Source organism: Desmodus rotundus, chromosome 6 (assembly GCF_022682495.2).
Source record: "Desmodus rotundus isolate HL8 chromosome 6, HLdesRot8A.1, whole genome shotgun sequence".
Taxonomy (NCBI): Eukaryota; Metazoa; Chordata; class Mammalia; order Chiroptera; family Phyllostomidae; genus Desmodus; species Desmodus rotundus.
This window is the reverse complement of record NC_071392.1, coordinates 82,898,363-82,913,778: the sequence shown is the minus strand read 5'-3', so window position 1 is coordinate 82,913,778 and position 15,416 is coordinate 82,898,363. Positions and strand designations below refer to the sequence as shown.

At 45.6% G+C, this 15,416-nt stretch overlaps 2 protein-coding genes across 2 annotated transcripts in view; one reads left to right on the top strand and one right to left on the bottom strand.

Annotated features, from left to right (window-relative positions):
• Window positions 1-15,416, bottom strand: part of FMC1 (formation of mitochondrial complex V assembly factor 1 homolog) — a 394,222-nt gene that overhangs the window by 187,555 nt on the left and 191,251 nt on the right. The gene's annotated exons all lie outside the window — the stretch shown is intronic.
• Window positions 1-15,416, top strand: part of ZC3HAV1 (zinc finger CCCH-type containing, antiviral 1) — a 54,808-nt gene that overhangs the window by 25,542 nt on the left and 13,850 nt on the right. Inside the window, exons 4-9 of the mRNA XM_024555027.4 lie at window positions 444-1,502; window positions 1,943-2,029; window positions 6,652-6,775; window positions 8,698-8,869; window positions 11,708-11,828; window positions 14,910-15,012. Of these exons, the coding sequence (XP_024410795.2) occupies window positions 444-1,502; window positions 1,943-2,029; window positions 6,652-6,775; window positions 8,698-8,869; window positions 11,708-11,828; window positions 14,910-15,012 (1,666 nt within the window). The remainder of the gene's footprint in view (window positions 1-443; window positions 1,503-1,942; window positions 2,030-6,651; window positions 6,776-8,697; window positions 8,870-11,707; window positions 11,829-14,909; window positions 15,013-15,416) is intronic.

Below are 15,416 nucleotides of genomic sequence, written 5' to 3'. Positions count from 1 at the left end.
TAGTTGAAGAACTTAGGGAAATTTTTTAGTCAAAGTGAAATTTGACCTTGACACTGTCATTTCATTGTTTTTTAGTTTTGTGAATTCTTAACTTGTTAGCTACACCAGCCTCACAATATGGGCACAATGTAGATGATTTTTGGAAAATCCTGCTTCCTTTGCACTGGTCTATCTCTCCATTCACCACAGCAGTGGGGGGCAGCCCCACCGCAGAGTTTGGGGGCTTCAGGGGTTCATCTGAGTCCCAGGAGAGAAGCTGACAAGAGCCAGCCAGGGCCAGCTGTTCCCTGCTGTGCTCACATAATGGCAGGATTCCTTCCTTCTCAGGATTTTCACACATCGTATGTAGCAGGACAGTTGTTTAATAACAAACCTGGAAAAGGACCAGTGGTAAGAACTCAGTCATGTTAACACCCGTTTTCATTGTTCTTGTCTCTCACTAGCTCCTCCCCCCCATCATCGGGACACAGCACGCAGGGGTCGAGGAGGCAACACGGCATATAGAGGTAGAAGCAAGAGTAGAGATCGATTCTTTCAGGGCGGCCATGAATTTCTTCCACCTGTCTCAGCTTCGACGGAGAGATGTGGCACACCCAGTCCGGATCAAATCAGCTGCAGGTCTCCCCTGGACAACGGGCCTGTCGAGGATCTCACCTTCAAGTTCACGCATTTGGGAAGTCAAGATGGCCCTCGGCCTTCCTCTGCCTCTTCTAAGGCCGCCAGCCTTGGAGGAGCCAGGCAAGTGGGAGAAAGCCAGAGGTTTTCGGAGAATGGCAGTCTAGAGGGCCTCTTATACGGCAACCACAGTGGCGCTCAGTCCGCTTCCGATTTCGCATCAGCTCCCAACTGGAAGGGCCCCACATCCTGGCTGAACGACCAAGACATCAATAGTGAGACCGCAGCCGGCAGTAAGAGTGCGGGCATGCATTCCTCGGGCCGCGTGAATATTGAGGGCAGAAATGGGAATCAAGATGTCCAGCATTTCCCGCTTTTTAATAATAATTTTGACGGAATGGCCGCAGATACTTCTTCCACGGGTTCTTTAAGTTACAGAACCACATCCGGCAGACAGAGAGAAAAATTGTTACGTTGGAATCAGGAAAGTGGAACCGCTCACCCTAATCTCAACACCCTCATGCCAGATGACGGTAAACACAGAGAGAAGGTGTTTTGGGCTGGTGAACCAGGCCACGTAGCACCGAATGGCCCCAGTAAAGTTGCCTATGAAACTACCAGTACCACTGGTTTTGGCTTGACATCGGCCGCCAGGGTGGATGAAGATGTGTTGCGCTCCGCAAGTCAGAGTCTGAGAACCCAGGTCCTGCCCACCCTTGGGGAGACCACGGGCCCCACAAAAGTCAGCACTCTGCCCAAGGTACCGCCTTTGACACCATCCTCAAGCAACAGAGCTACAGCCTGTGAGGCCTATGGCCAGAACTCTGCTCAGACCTCTGCCGCCTCTGCCAGTGAGCTTGCAAGGAGGACCCCAGGCTGTGCTCTGAGTAAGTCGCTGAAAGACAGAGGGGGCCCCATGTCCTGTGTGTGCAGCGGGACAGCTGTGGCTGGTGGTTTCTCTCTGGATGTCCCCCAGCGGTTAGTAAAGTGCATCAGGTTTTAGAGGGTTTGGGGCGAGGGGTGGTACTGGTGAGGACGCTGACGAAGAAGATGGAAAGACCGACCGGTACAGGAGTATAGAATAAATGGCTACTTTCACTGAGAACAGGAATCGTTTGACCGTGGTTTAAGAAATCCACATAACTCGCATACACCCTAATGTTTGTGTTTGCTTTTCTGGAAGGCTTGTCGTGAGCAACCCATCCATCAGGGATTTTCCTTGACCATGGCCCGGTTTCAGATGTTCTTTCCCACTGTGAGATCAGGTACCTTGGGTTTTGGTTTAACCATTCAGATCAGCGTACATACATCCCCTTCTGTTTTACAGATTCCCTGTGCGACATCGCACGTCCCGAGGACGATCACAGCTCAAAGGAAATTTGTCCTGACCATGTGAATAAGTGTTGTCAACTTAGTGAGTAACTTAAGGCCTTTCTTGACGCAGAAACTATTAATAGTAATAGGACTAACATTTACTGGGCATTTGCTATATAGGTCAGGCACGATGCTAAGAACCTTACATGCAGCTTCAAACCTTACATCAGCTTGAGAAGTAGGTTCTGTCATTAACCCATCTTACAGATGTGGAAACTGGAGGCATGGAGATACTAAGACCTTACATACACAAGTAGCCAGTTGGGATATTTGACCCTAAACCGTCCAGCCTGCCTGTGTTCTTCACCAGTGCATGATATTATACTGTGTTCTTTTGCAGTTAAGTTTTAGCTGAACTATCACACTTAGTCAGGGACCCATCTTTCATGTACTAAAAGCAAGCAAACCAACAACAAATTCCCAAAACAAAGGAATCCTAGCAGACACATTGCCATGGTCATTTCCTGTCATCCGTTGGGCATCTCCTGGGCCATGTGTACTGAAGAGACTTGTGCTCCACACGACCAGAGAGCTGTTTGTCGTTCTAGTTGAAGAGCTGTACCTGGTCACTGTCCCCTCCCACCGGGCTCCCTGTAGACATGATTCCCAGGGGACTGTGCTTGGGACAAATTCCTGTCTTCTCCCTTCATGTCACGGCCTCACCTTTCTACCTCTGGCCCAGGCTTGGACATTATGCCTGATTTCAATTGTCTGATCACTTGCTTAGTGGTTTTAGACTCATTTGCCTTGTGTCTGAAAAGGAGGATTCTGCCCTGTGTTCTCTCTCTCTCTCTTTTTTTTCTTTTTCTGTTGTTTTTGCAATTACAGTTGTTCCAATTTTCCCCCTTTACCCACCTCCACCCAGCACCCCCCTCTCCCTCTGGCAGTCCCCCCTCCTTTGTTCATATCCATGGGTCATGCACATACGTTCGTTGGCTACTCCATTTCCTATACTTGCACTTAACATCCCCCTGACTATTCTGTACCTACCTGTTTGTACTTCTTAATCCCTTCGCATTTCCCCCATTCCCCCAGACCACCCTCCCCACTGGCCACCATCCCAATGTTCTCCAATATCTATTATTCTGTTTCTGTTCTGCTTGCTTGCTTAGTTTGTTTTTTAGATTCAGTTGTTGATAGTTGCATATTTATTGCCATTTTAATGTCCATAGTTTTGATCTTCTTTTTCTTAAATAAGTCTCTTTAACATTTCATATAATAATGGTTTGGTGGTGGTGAATTCCTTTAGCTTTACATTGTCTGTGAAGCACCTTATCTGCCCTTTGATTCTAAATGAAAGCTTTGCTGGATAGAGAAATCTTGGATGTAGGTCATTGCATTTCATCACTTTGAATATGTCTTTCCAGCCCCTGCTAGCCTGCAAAGTTTCCTTTGAGAAATCAGCTGACAGTCTTATGGGAACTTCTTTGTAGGTAACTGTCTCCTTTTCTCTTGCTGCTTTTAAGATTCTCTCTCTATCTTTAACCTTTGGCATTTTAATTATGATGTGTCTTGGTATAGTCCTGTTTATATCCATCTTGTTTGAGATGCTTTGTGCTGTCTGGATTTGTATGTCTATTTTATTTCCTTCACCAAATTAGGGAAATTTTCCTTTATTATTTTTTTCAAATAGGTTTCCAATTCCTTGCTCTTTCTCTTCTCGTTCTGGCACCCCTATGAGGCGAATGTTGAAAAGTTTGAGGCTCCTTACACTATCCTTGATATTTTGGAATCTTTTTTCTTCTTGCTGTACTGATTGGGTATCTTTCTTCCTTATGTTCCAAACCATTGATTTGATCCTTGGCTTCTTCCACTCCACTGTTGATGTCCTGTAAAGTGTTCTTTATTTCAGTTAGTATATCCTTCTCGTCTGCCTGGGTCTTTTCTAAGCTGTTGAAGTACCCGCTCAGTTCCTTGAAAAAAATGTTTTGAACTTTGCATCCGATAGGTTGCTTATCTCCATTTTGTTTAGCTCTTTTTCTGGAGTTTGGATCTGTTCTTTCATTTGGTCCATGTTTCTTTGTCTTCTCATTTTGGCAGCCTCCCTGTGTTTGTTTCTGTGTGTTAGGTAGAGCTGCTTTGCTCCGTGTCTTGGTAGCATGGCCTAATGTAGTAGGTGTCCTGTGCGGTTCAAAGGCACAGCCTCCCCTATCACCCAAGCTATGTACTCAAGGAGCTCTCTCCTTGTGGGCTGAGTACACCCTCCTCTTGTAGTTGAGCCTTGATGGCTGTAGGCAGGTCAGTGGGTTGGATTTACCCAGGCCAGTCAGCTGGGAGGACTGGCTATGACCCCTGACCAGCAACCACCCCCCTCCGTGGCTTGTGGAGGTGATTGGGTGGTGCTCTGAAGTGGTCTGGTATTGTCCCCTGGGTGCGTAGGCTCTGGGGTTTCCTGGGTGGTGGAGGCCAAGGTCAGCCTCCACCTGTGGTCTATCTGGGCCCCTTGGCATAAGCTGTGAAGTGATCTGCAGATGGCTGCTGGTAGTGCTGGGCCTACTCAACAAGAGGTACAGAGTTGGGCTCAGCTCTTCTTATTTGAGTGGGTTAAGGAAGGTCTGAAGCCTGCACCCAGCCCAGCCCTTCACATGGAAAAGCCACAGTTACCTCTGTGGATGGGAGAGTTGCTTGGGTGGGCCTGCAAGTTGGGTGGGGCACCTCTGCCCCTCCATCCCTCCGCCCCTCCATCCCTCCTACCTGTCTGGATGAATGTGGCTTCTTTCATTCCTTAGTTGTCGGACTTCCATACAGTTTCATTTTTCTAACAGTTCTGAGTGATGGTTGTTCTGTATTTTAGTTGTAATTTTGCTGTGGTTGTGCGAGGAGGCGAGCTGCTTTTATCTACGCCTCCATCTTCCCCCCAGTTCTTTGTAGCTAGGAAATATCTTAATACTAGGCAGCACGGTGGCTTTCGTTTTGTGTTTTACGAGGGGCGCTGCAGTTTGCTCAGCAGCCGCAGGCCCTGCTCAGGCCCCCACTCCACAGGGACTCGGCCGTCACATGCCAGTCCCGTCATCAGAGCAGTGCCCTGTGTTCTCGAAGTCAAAAGCCTGTAGCTTAAAATTTTGTTTTTCTTCTTAATTGTGGTAAAATACCTGCAACATAGCTTTTCCCATCTTACTCGTTGTTCAGTGTACAGTTCAGCGGTGTGAACTGCGTTCATATTGCTGTGTGGCCTCTCTCTGGAAGCCCTCATTGTGAAGAAACTGAAACTCTGCACCCATTAGAGAAGGGCTCCCCACTTCCCCACGTCCCCCTTTCCTGTGCCTGGCAGCTGTCGTCCTAGTTTCTGTCTCTAGTGGGATCACACAATATTTGTCTTTTTGTGACATGGAATTATCTCGCCTAGCATAGTGTTCTCAGGGTCATCCATGTTGTAGCACGGGCCACTGTTTCTCTTTACGCTGAATAATGTTCTGTTGTCTGTACATACCACATTGTGTTTATCCATCCGTTGATGGACACTTGGGGTGCTGCCACCTTGTGGCCATTGTGAATAATGCTGCTGCGAACATGGGTGTGCAAGTATCTGTTTGAGACCTGGTTTTTAATTCTTTTGGACCTGTACCCAGAGGTGGGAATGCTGGGTCACGTGGTGATTCTATGTTTGACTTTTTTTAAGGAGCTACAACGCCATTTTCCACAGCAGCTATACAACATTTTATATTTTTACCAGCAGCCCACAAGGGTTCCAGTTTCTCCATATCCTCAGCAATGCTTGTTTCTTTTTTTCTTCAATAGCAGCCATTCTGGTATGAAATATAATGAGTGAATGGTTATATACTTTTGAATCAGCAAATCTCAGCCATTGCCACTCTGTGGGTTTCCCTTTGATGTCTACTACACCTGCCTCTTCTTGTTTTAAAATAGTCACACACCTTTTGGACCTTTCAAAATGTCCAAACGTAGCATAACATTTAAACATAACATAATGAACACCGTGAAAAATGGAACTCTTCTGTATTCCTGTGTTACGGCCCTATAACATTAGTTCATTATTCAGCAAGCACTGATTGAATGCCCATCTTTTGCCTGCCCAGCCAGGTGCCCGTCACACAAGGGAGATACAAGCTAAGCAGTGACGCAAATACCCTACATGAGTTTGTAACTAGGGTAGGACATCAGAAACATCCCCGCATGAGAAAACTGTATAAAATAAGTAAACACACAGATAAAAATGCACAAACTGGGTGCTGAGTGCTGGCTAAGGGAAGGCAAAATACAAATCAGATCAGAGGAGAGAGAGACATGTGAGGGAATCTTTTTGGATGAGACCAATTGGAGGCCAGGGTTTCGAGGAAGGACCAGCGGTGGCCTGTATTGGGGAGCGTTTTGTCCCCATATGCCCACTCAGGAGGTGCAGGAAGGGTACCTGTAAATTTAATATGACATCAGATTTTCATGTGAATAAAGTGACTTTTGGGGGAATGGGGAGTTTCTGTTTCCTGATGAGTCTCTGTGGGTAATAAAGGCACCTGGAAACGTGGATAGGGGGCAGCGCCGGGGGCAGCCAGCATGAGTGAAGGTGTAGGCAGAATGTGCCCTGCGTGCAGGTCTGGCTGGGTGGGAAAGGCAGGCCTTGACGGGAAAGTCAGCAATGAACTTGGTTGAAGTGGTTAGAACCCCAACTCAGCCCACCCTCAGACCTCCTCTTTGTCTTTGTAGAAGGCTGCAAAAAAGTTCACTTCCACCTGCCCTACCGGTGGCAGATGTCAATTACAAACACCTGGATGGACCTCCAGCCGATGGAGAATATTGAGAAGGCCTATTGTGACCCCAAAATCAGCGTGTAAGTTGGTGGCAGGACTGTGGCTTGTGCAATGCACACCATCATCAAAGGAAAGCATAGCGCTAGGCTTCTGGGAAGAAGAAAAACATTTTCCTTCAGAGTCCCATTCAAGTTGTTGACGTTTTGAGATAAAAACGGCACATGCCTCCTGAGTTAATGAAAAAGAAAGAAAAAAAAGAAAAGCTGGGTCGATTGGAAGTCACGCAGAGCCTGGATAAGACTAGGGATCCTGAGAATATTTGCTGATGTGCGCAAAGTCAGCAGTGACACAATTATTTGTTTCGTTAGTATCTGTGTTTCTCTGCACGACGGAATGACAAATACGCAGAGGTTGGTTTATATTCCTGTCAGCTCTTGATCCGACTATGAAAGGTACAGAATGACCACCTCAAAAGAGCCTTTTGGCTTGATGCCATAGTTTTAGAACGTGATTTGAACAATTTCATATCGTTCTAGTGCAGAGTTTTGTTGTATACTTTAGGGTTTTGTAATTCCCTTTTTGTTCGCTATTTTCTCTCTTGTAGAGGTATCTAGAGGCTACCTGATATTTCTGTTTCTGTCAGGGCTGAAATGGGTGATACCTCATATGACCATAGTTATACGATGTTTCCTAGTTTAATAAGGAAAATTACGTATGTTTCATCCTCTACAAGTTCAGTGAATTTTTGGTGGAGATTCTATTGCTGCATTTTGCCACTAGAGGGTGGCATCGGCTATTTTCTTGTTTGTAGTGATTTTTTTTTCCCCCCCTGGGTAAATCCGAAGCAGACTTCTTAACCTAGGCACTGTGTACTTGGGGGGAGATAATTATTTGGTTTTTTTGGAAGGAGTGGTTTAGCAGAACTCCTGGCCTTTACTTACTAGATGTCAGTTGCAATAACCAAAATGTGTTTAGACATTGCCAGATAAAAATCATTTCTGGTTGAGAACCACTGATCACGGAGTGCTTCATGGAGCAGTAATTCTCAAACTTTTTGATCTCAGGGCCCCTCTACAGCCTGAAAATATATTGATGATCCCAAAGAGCTTCTGTTTATGTGGATTATAGCTATCTATTTATCATCATACAAATTAAAACAGAAAAAAACAAATAACAATTCATTTAAAAATAACACGCTCACTCCTTGTTAATATAAGTAACATTCTATATAACTATATTTGTATAATTATAGTTATATATATATATACATATATATATGTCTGCCTGTCGATATGTATAACTAAAAAATAACTTTTCCAAAACAAAACAAAAAATTCATTGAGAAGAATGGCATTGTTATATATTTTATATTTAATTTATATGTATTTATATAAATATAATTAATAGTATAAACATAAAATAGAAATATAAATATATTTAAATTATAAAGATAGTTATGTTGCATTATAAGTATATATTTATATTTCTTTTATATTGTATATTTAATTTACATTTGTATTTTTGGACATCTGTTGTACAACCCCACATGATGTGACCTCTTGGAAGCTCTACTGTGCACAAGTGGAAAAAGCAAATAATGTCTTAACGTCACGAAAATAACCTTGACCTTATTGGCTCCCCGGAAAGGTCTTTCAATAACTATTTAAATTATTACAATAGAAAAAACTCACCTGCGGTGGGTTTCTAACTCACTTTCTAACACTGAGCCATTTATTTTGTGGGCACAGTTTTATTTGGGATAGTTTTTGAGGAAAGAATACATTTTGTGATGCCATTAAATAACGTGGGGTAGGCAAGTGACGTGCCGTCCGTGTATCTCAGTTTTTTCTTTGACGTGTCAGACCGGCAGCTGTAGCAGGAAAGTCTGAAGAGCTGTTGCAGCTCTAAAATTTTAATTCTGTGCTTTTGTTAGGGAATCGCGGACTGTAGCACACAGAGGTCAGTGAAGCATTTTGGTTCACTTTACACTTTTCCTCCTCAGCGTTTCCATTGGAAGTTTACAACTGAATTTCCAGAAAATGACTTGTAACCATAATCCCATCCGACGGATCTCCACGCCGTCGTCTGTCACGATGCCGAACAATGTCTTCGCCACAAAATGGATTTGGTATTGGAGGTGCGGCTTCGACAGATGGGTTCAGTATGGGGAGAAGGTGCGTTCCATTCCTCCTCTGTCGTTACTGAAATGTTTGACGTCTCCCTGGTTACCATGGAGAGTGGACATGGTCGAAGAAGTGGTGCTTTTTACATTCTACACAATTGTATTTACATTGTTCTCGCAAGCATGTACTCTGATTGCAACCATAAACAAAAACATATTATTATTATTACTTGTAATTTTTTAAAATTGATTTTAGAGAGAGAGAAACATCAGTTTGTGGTTCCACTTAGTTATGCATTCATTGGTTGAGTCTTGTGTGTGCCTTGACCAGGGACTGAACCTTTAACCTTTTGGTGCCAGCTGTTTCTTTTTTAAAGATTTTATTTATTTATTTTTAGAGACAGGAAGGGAGGGAGAAAGAGGGAGAGAAGCATCAGTGTGTGCTTGCCTTTTAAGCGCCCCCTACTAGGGACCCAGGCATGCACCCTAACTGGGCATCGAACCGGCGACCCTATCGTTTGCAGGTCAGTGCTCAATCCACTGAGCTATACCAGCCAGGGCTCAAAGTGCAGCTTCTTAAAAGTGATTCTGTGAGGTGCCTGGAAAAATAGAAGTTACAAAGTCAAGTTAATTAGCTTTGGTTAAAATAAAGACTAAACGATAGGTCTTGATGGTTCTTGTGTCAAATACTAGAAATTTTCAGGAAGATGAGGGAAAGAGGTTGGAAAATATTTGCATTCCAGTGACAGCAAGGTCCCAGAGACTAAAGCGAACTCTCCGTGAAGAGTAGACAAGATTTAAACTTACACAAGTTCTGTCGCTCATGTTCCCTGATAAAACTCAGGAAACTTCCTGACAGAACTTCTTTAATCCAGAGTTCTCCCCGAGATATTCAGTCCATGTTCAATGCAGAGGTTTAGAGTGTAACTTACAACCTGCGAACACGAAGTGTGTATTCATTCAATCTGTGGCACCTGTCTGCTATGAGAAATGTTTTTGAAGATGTGGATAAATTCATACTGTCCCATATTAATTACAACAATCATTATATGAATTAAGTCGGCTCTTCTGTTTTTTTTTTTAAACAAAAAGAAAAACAGGCCCTGGATTTGGTGTTTTCCTGGTTGGCTGTCCAGTGAAAGTAACAATGGTGGTTCCAGCAGGTTTGAACACACACATAGGGGGCAGCCTGGTTTCCCTCACAGGTCGGTGTGTTGCAGTCCCAGTTTGCAGCCCTTTGGCGGCCTGGTTCCATCTGCTGCACAGGCTAGAATGTGTTTTCTTCAGACGGGGCTCTACAGGTTTCGTTTCTTGCAACTGAATATTTAGTAAGAGGTGCGTAGCCGATGTTTCCAGGTTAGCCACTCCCTAGTAGGAACTGGGAGCGTAGAAACTTTTGCTCCTCTCCATCCAGGACATTTTCCTTGGGTGCTTTCATTCCAGTGCCCCTTCCCTAACATCCCGCAAGCATTTCCTTAGGGGAGGGGACGAGGGGTGGGTGTAGCCGAAAGATGCAGACTCTGAAATGCCATTCAAGGGATGGGGAGCCCCTCCCCACCACAGGCTGCCAGCAGGATTTTGCTGTCATTAGCGCCTCCATTCTAGATCATGAGGAACAAGTATTTCCTCACCATTGAATAGGGGAAGTTGCCCTGGCTGTGTGGCTCAGTGGATTGAGCACTGGCCTGAAAACCAAAAGGTCACTGGTTTGATTCCAGTCAGGGCACATGCCTGGGTTGTGGGCCAGGTGCCCGGTTGGGGGTGAGTTGGCGTGTGAGAGGCAACCAACGGATGTTTTTCTCATACATCGATGTTTCCCTCTCCTTCTCCTTCGCCCCCTCTCTGAAAATAAATAAAATAGTTTTGAATAATAATGGGAGTGCCTGCTTATAGGGGCTTCCATCCAGTCTGCCCCTGGGCTACCACCCCTGCCATAGATGGGGGAAGGGGGACCATGGCCTAGCCTTCCCCCTTGCCGGAATCACCATACTTCCTTTCACCTACCCATTCTGATGTTCAGACTCTTCATAAATGTCTTGAGACCAAAGATGATGGCCTTATATTTTGGGGGTGTTCTTGATGCCTTTGGTTATAGACCCAGTTGGTGGCCAGTTCAAGTGCTTTTGTTAGTGTTGCAGACCGAGGGGAGGCTCAGTCGTTTTATTTGCTTCCCCCGGTTCAGTGGGGAGGCGGAGGAGTGGGTCATTTACACCGGGACCGCAGTACACTTGCTGGAACCTCACCCGCCTTCACTGCAGCTCCCACTGCTTCCTCGCCATGGGAGTGGCCGACGGAGCCACCAGGGTCTCCTTCAGGCCAGAGTGTTGGATTCTGGTAGCCAGCGCAGCCTCGATGTCCACCCTGTGGGCCTTCAGTTGCTCAGTAGTACGCTTGGGTCATGTTTTATGGAAGGTGTAAAAAGATCATTGCAAAGAGCTGTGTTATTCAGGCATCCACCAAGCGTGTGGTTTCTACAGGGCAGGCTGTTCTCTCCTAATCCCAGGATGGGGAAAACTACAAAGGGAACCCTTTGCAGTCCGGTTTGGGAGGCAGGGTGCATTCTTCTGTAAATCCCATGGCTAGAAGAAAATTACATGAGGTACAATGGTAGAGCCCCGGCTGGTGTGGATTGAGCACCGGCCTGCAAACCACAGGGTGACTGGTTTGATTCCCAGTGTAGGGCGCACGTGCCTGGGTGGGGGGCTAGGTCCCCAGAGGGGGGCACACAAGAGGCAACCACACATTGATGTTTCTCTCTCTTTCTCCCTCCATTTCTCTCCCTAAAAATAAATAAATAAATAAATAATATTAAAAAAAGATAAAATGGTAGAAATTTCTTAAAAGCCTACCACGAATCTTTGCTTTTTTTTTTTTTTTTTTTTTTAATTAGGGAGGTGGTCAGCAAATTTCGAGCATCGACTCTTCATACCTGGAGTCTCTATTCCTGTGCGCTCCGAGGAGCATTGTGCCGTTTCAGGCAGGCTCACGGAACTATGAGCTGAGTTTCCAAGGTAAGACTTTGTATTTGGCAGGGGTGCCAGTCACCGGAATGCGGCCTGAGGTGGGCTGGCAGGATGGGACGTGCATGCTTATCCCCAAATCAGGGTTCTTGTGAGCAAAACCAGCGGTGTGGGGCATGGGAGCCAGTGGCCGTCAGAAGCCCGTGCTCTAGAGCCGTGACTCTGACACTCAGTAACCACGTAACACTGGGAGCAGCACCTGGGCCTCTGTTTCCTCATCTGTAAAATGGGGGCATTGGGCTAAGTGGTCTCTGCCGGTTACTTCCAGCCTCACTATACTAAGGTTCAGTTTCTGAGTGAGCTGCTTCCCAGCCTGAGGCAGACTTTTCAGGTGCTGATGAATACAGGACACACCCCAGCCCGTGGGTCCCTTCAGGTATGAGAACCTTTCTGATCTTCTAGGCGTCGCAGTCGAGCTCAGTGGTGTGTTTCATCCACCACGCTTTCTAAACACGCTGCCTTCTGCTGTGTTGGTCTGAGTCCCCGTGCAGAGGTCTTCTGGTCAGCTTCTACCAGTCCATCTGTCATGTTGTATAAGAAATTTGGGGAGTGACTACCCTCCCTGGGAATGTGCTTGCTGTCCCTTAGGCTGCGCCCCTGGGGTGTTCCCTGCAGCCGATCACTTGCCTGATCTTTCAGGACTGGCCCTGTAGGTGCTTAGAAAGAGGTAAAGGCGACTTGCCCAAGTCCTTGAAATAATACCTCCTGTGACTGGGGCCCTGTACCAATTACTACAGTGTAGTATACCGACTTTTCTGGAAAGAACCTGGCAGTACATATCAAGAGATATTAAAATATGCTTGTTTTTTTCATCCTCTCAGGAACTCTTTCTTTCTTTCTTCCTTTCCTCCTTTCTTCCTTTCTTCCTTTCCTCCTTTCCTCCTTTCCTCCTTCCTTTCTTTCCTTTCTTTCCTTTCTTTCCTCTCCTTTTTGAGGTGAAGCAGCTTCACAATGTCCGGGTCACCCTGGCCATGCTCATCTTTCCTGTATCGTTCCGACGTTACTCTACGTGCTGCTGAAGGGAGCACTTAGGAACCTTTCTAAGGAAACAATTCCGCAGAAGAAAAAGCAAAAGCTACAGGCATGCAGGCCTTTATTGAAGCCTTATATGAAGGACAGCCGTGCCTAAGCAAATTGGGTTATTAAATTTCAGTGGAGTATTGGGTAGTTGTTAAAATTCTGGTTATGAAAACTATGGAGTAAAAGCTACGTAGCAATATCTAAATCTGATATTGGTAAATGGAAAAGGCAGGACCCCCAATTTCTGTTTCTGCACATTTCTATTTGTATGTTGTAATATTTAAAGTGGAAAAGATTTTTTAAAATATTTAATGCGCGTGTGAAGTGCAGCGACGTATGCATGTGGACCAAGACTAGAAGGTAATAGAGAAAAATAAAAACCCCCTCTTGGATGGGGAAATGAAAAATGGCTGAAGTTAAACATTCTTACTTATTTTTTTAGAGAGAGGGGAAGGAGAGGGAGAGAAACATTGGTGGGGGAGAGGGACATCAGCTGGTTGCCTCTCGTGCGCCCCCAACTAGGGAACCGGGCCTGCAACCTGGGCATGTGCCCTGACTGGGAATCGAAGCGGCGACCTTTTCAGATTCACAGGCTGGTGCTCAATCCAATGAGCCACACCAGCCAGGGCTAAACATTCTTTTTCCTTTGCTGGTAGTCTATCATTTTGACAATGTCGAAGGGCGGTGGAGAGGTGAAAACCAATGTTCCGTGTTCCTGAGTTGGGAGCAGTTTAGCAGTAATTTTGTTCACGTGCTTCAGAAAAAGAGCAGTTCAGTGCAGTTTGCAGGGTTTTACTCTTTTTTTTCCTCTTTATTCTCTAATTCATTTAAACTAGTATTGGAGCGTCCCCGCTGTGTGCCAGACACTGTTCTAGACATAGGCAAACCAGGCAATTCCAGAAAGTGCTCACTGCTACAGAGAGAAGAAGCAATGTAGTGAAGCAGAAAGAGAATGGAGGAGCCTTGGGAGAGCGCCTCTTCTTGGGGGAGCAGGAAACTCTGGAAGGGAGGGCCCCCCTCCAGGAGAGGGAAGACCAGCCCTGAAGCTGTAAATTGCAGACAACCCTGTTTCAGAGAACAGCAAGAAGGTCTGCAAGAGATGAGAGCAGACGTAGAAACTTGGAAAATCAGGAGAAGGTTGTGACGTGATCAGATTTGCTCTTGTTGTTGTGTATGCTTGTTTTCATTTTACATCAGCTCCACTGAGTCGTAATTGCTACAGTGAAATGCGTGCATGCGTTTTAAGCATGCCGTTGGATGAATGTTGCAACTGCCTCAGATGCATGCAACTCTATCCTAAGCAAGATAGATTCAGCTATGCTGCTGCGTGTACAGTAGCCCCTCCCTTTTCATTGCTGAGTACTATTCCATCATCAGGATATGTCACGGTTTGTTTATCCATTCGCCTCTTGATGTGTATTTTGGGTTGCTGTTAGGGACGGTCGCTGCAGGTCTTTGTGTGGATATAGGTTGTCAGTTCTCTTGGGTAAATGCCAAGGAGTGGGATTGCTGGATCACACAGGCAGGGTATGTTTACAAGAGTGGTCCAGGCTGTTTTCCAAAGTGGTCACTAGCAGTATACGATGATTTCCTTTTCCAAGCAATCGCTCTGGCTGTAGCTCGGACCTAGGTGTACAGCAGGCATGAATCGAAAATGATCTTTCACAATGGATGTAGAAAGAAATCTTCGAGACATATAATTATGTCATATAATGATACATCCTATAATCATTAATGCCTGGTTTAGGGCAGCTTCCGTAGATGATGTCTTGTTAGCCTAGCTCTCTGCTTTTCCATCTGACTTTGACTTAAAGATTCGATTACCTGCTACATGCTCATTTACCTCTTTGTTTCCGGGGTCTTTCAAAAGGGGGCAGTGAAGAATCCAAGTTCTTGTCATGAGGAATTTCCATCCAAAAGGCTTTTCCCTGTTCATACATATACAAATCAGACATAGGTAATTGTTGTCTTACTGGCCTCTGAAAAGTAACAGTAACTCATTTCCTAGGGCTAATCCTTAATTCTTGTTTGTTTTCTCTTTTCTGTCTAAAGGGATGATTCAGACAAACGTAGTTTCTAAGACCCAAAAGGATGTCCTCAGAAGGCCAACCTTCGTGACTCCCTGGGACGTGGTGCAGAGGAGAACTGGGCTAGAGTAAGTGTTCTGAGGCACTGCGTGCTGACAGATGTCTGAGAGGGTCGTGTGCTGACCTCACCGAGCCACTCCTGAATCTGGAGCCCCTGTTCTCGAAATGTTCCTGCTTGCGCCACACGGTGCTCTCCTTTTGCCCTGCCAGGGAGGAGGTGCTTGTTAAGCAGCATGGTGTGATGGAAAGAATACTTGAGCAGAAAATCTGTCTTTTCCTCTAACTCACGGGGGACTTCAGGCAAGTCTCAGCTACTCTGGGGCTCAGCTTTTGTAGCTGTGAGTGGTGGATTAATGGGGTGCGTCTAGGCAATGATCAGATGCTCTGGGTTTGTTTTGCCGTGGGTTCTTGTGTGTATCCTTGGTTTTGTTGAGGAAATTTATAGTGGGTGGGAAGCTGAGAAGGAAATGGA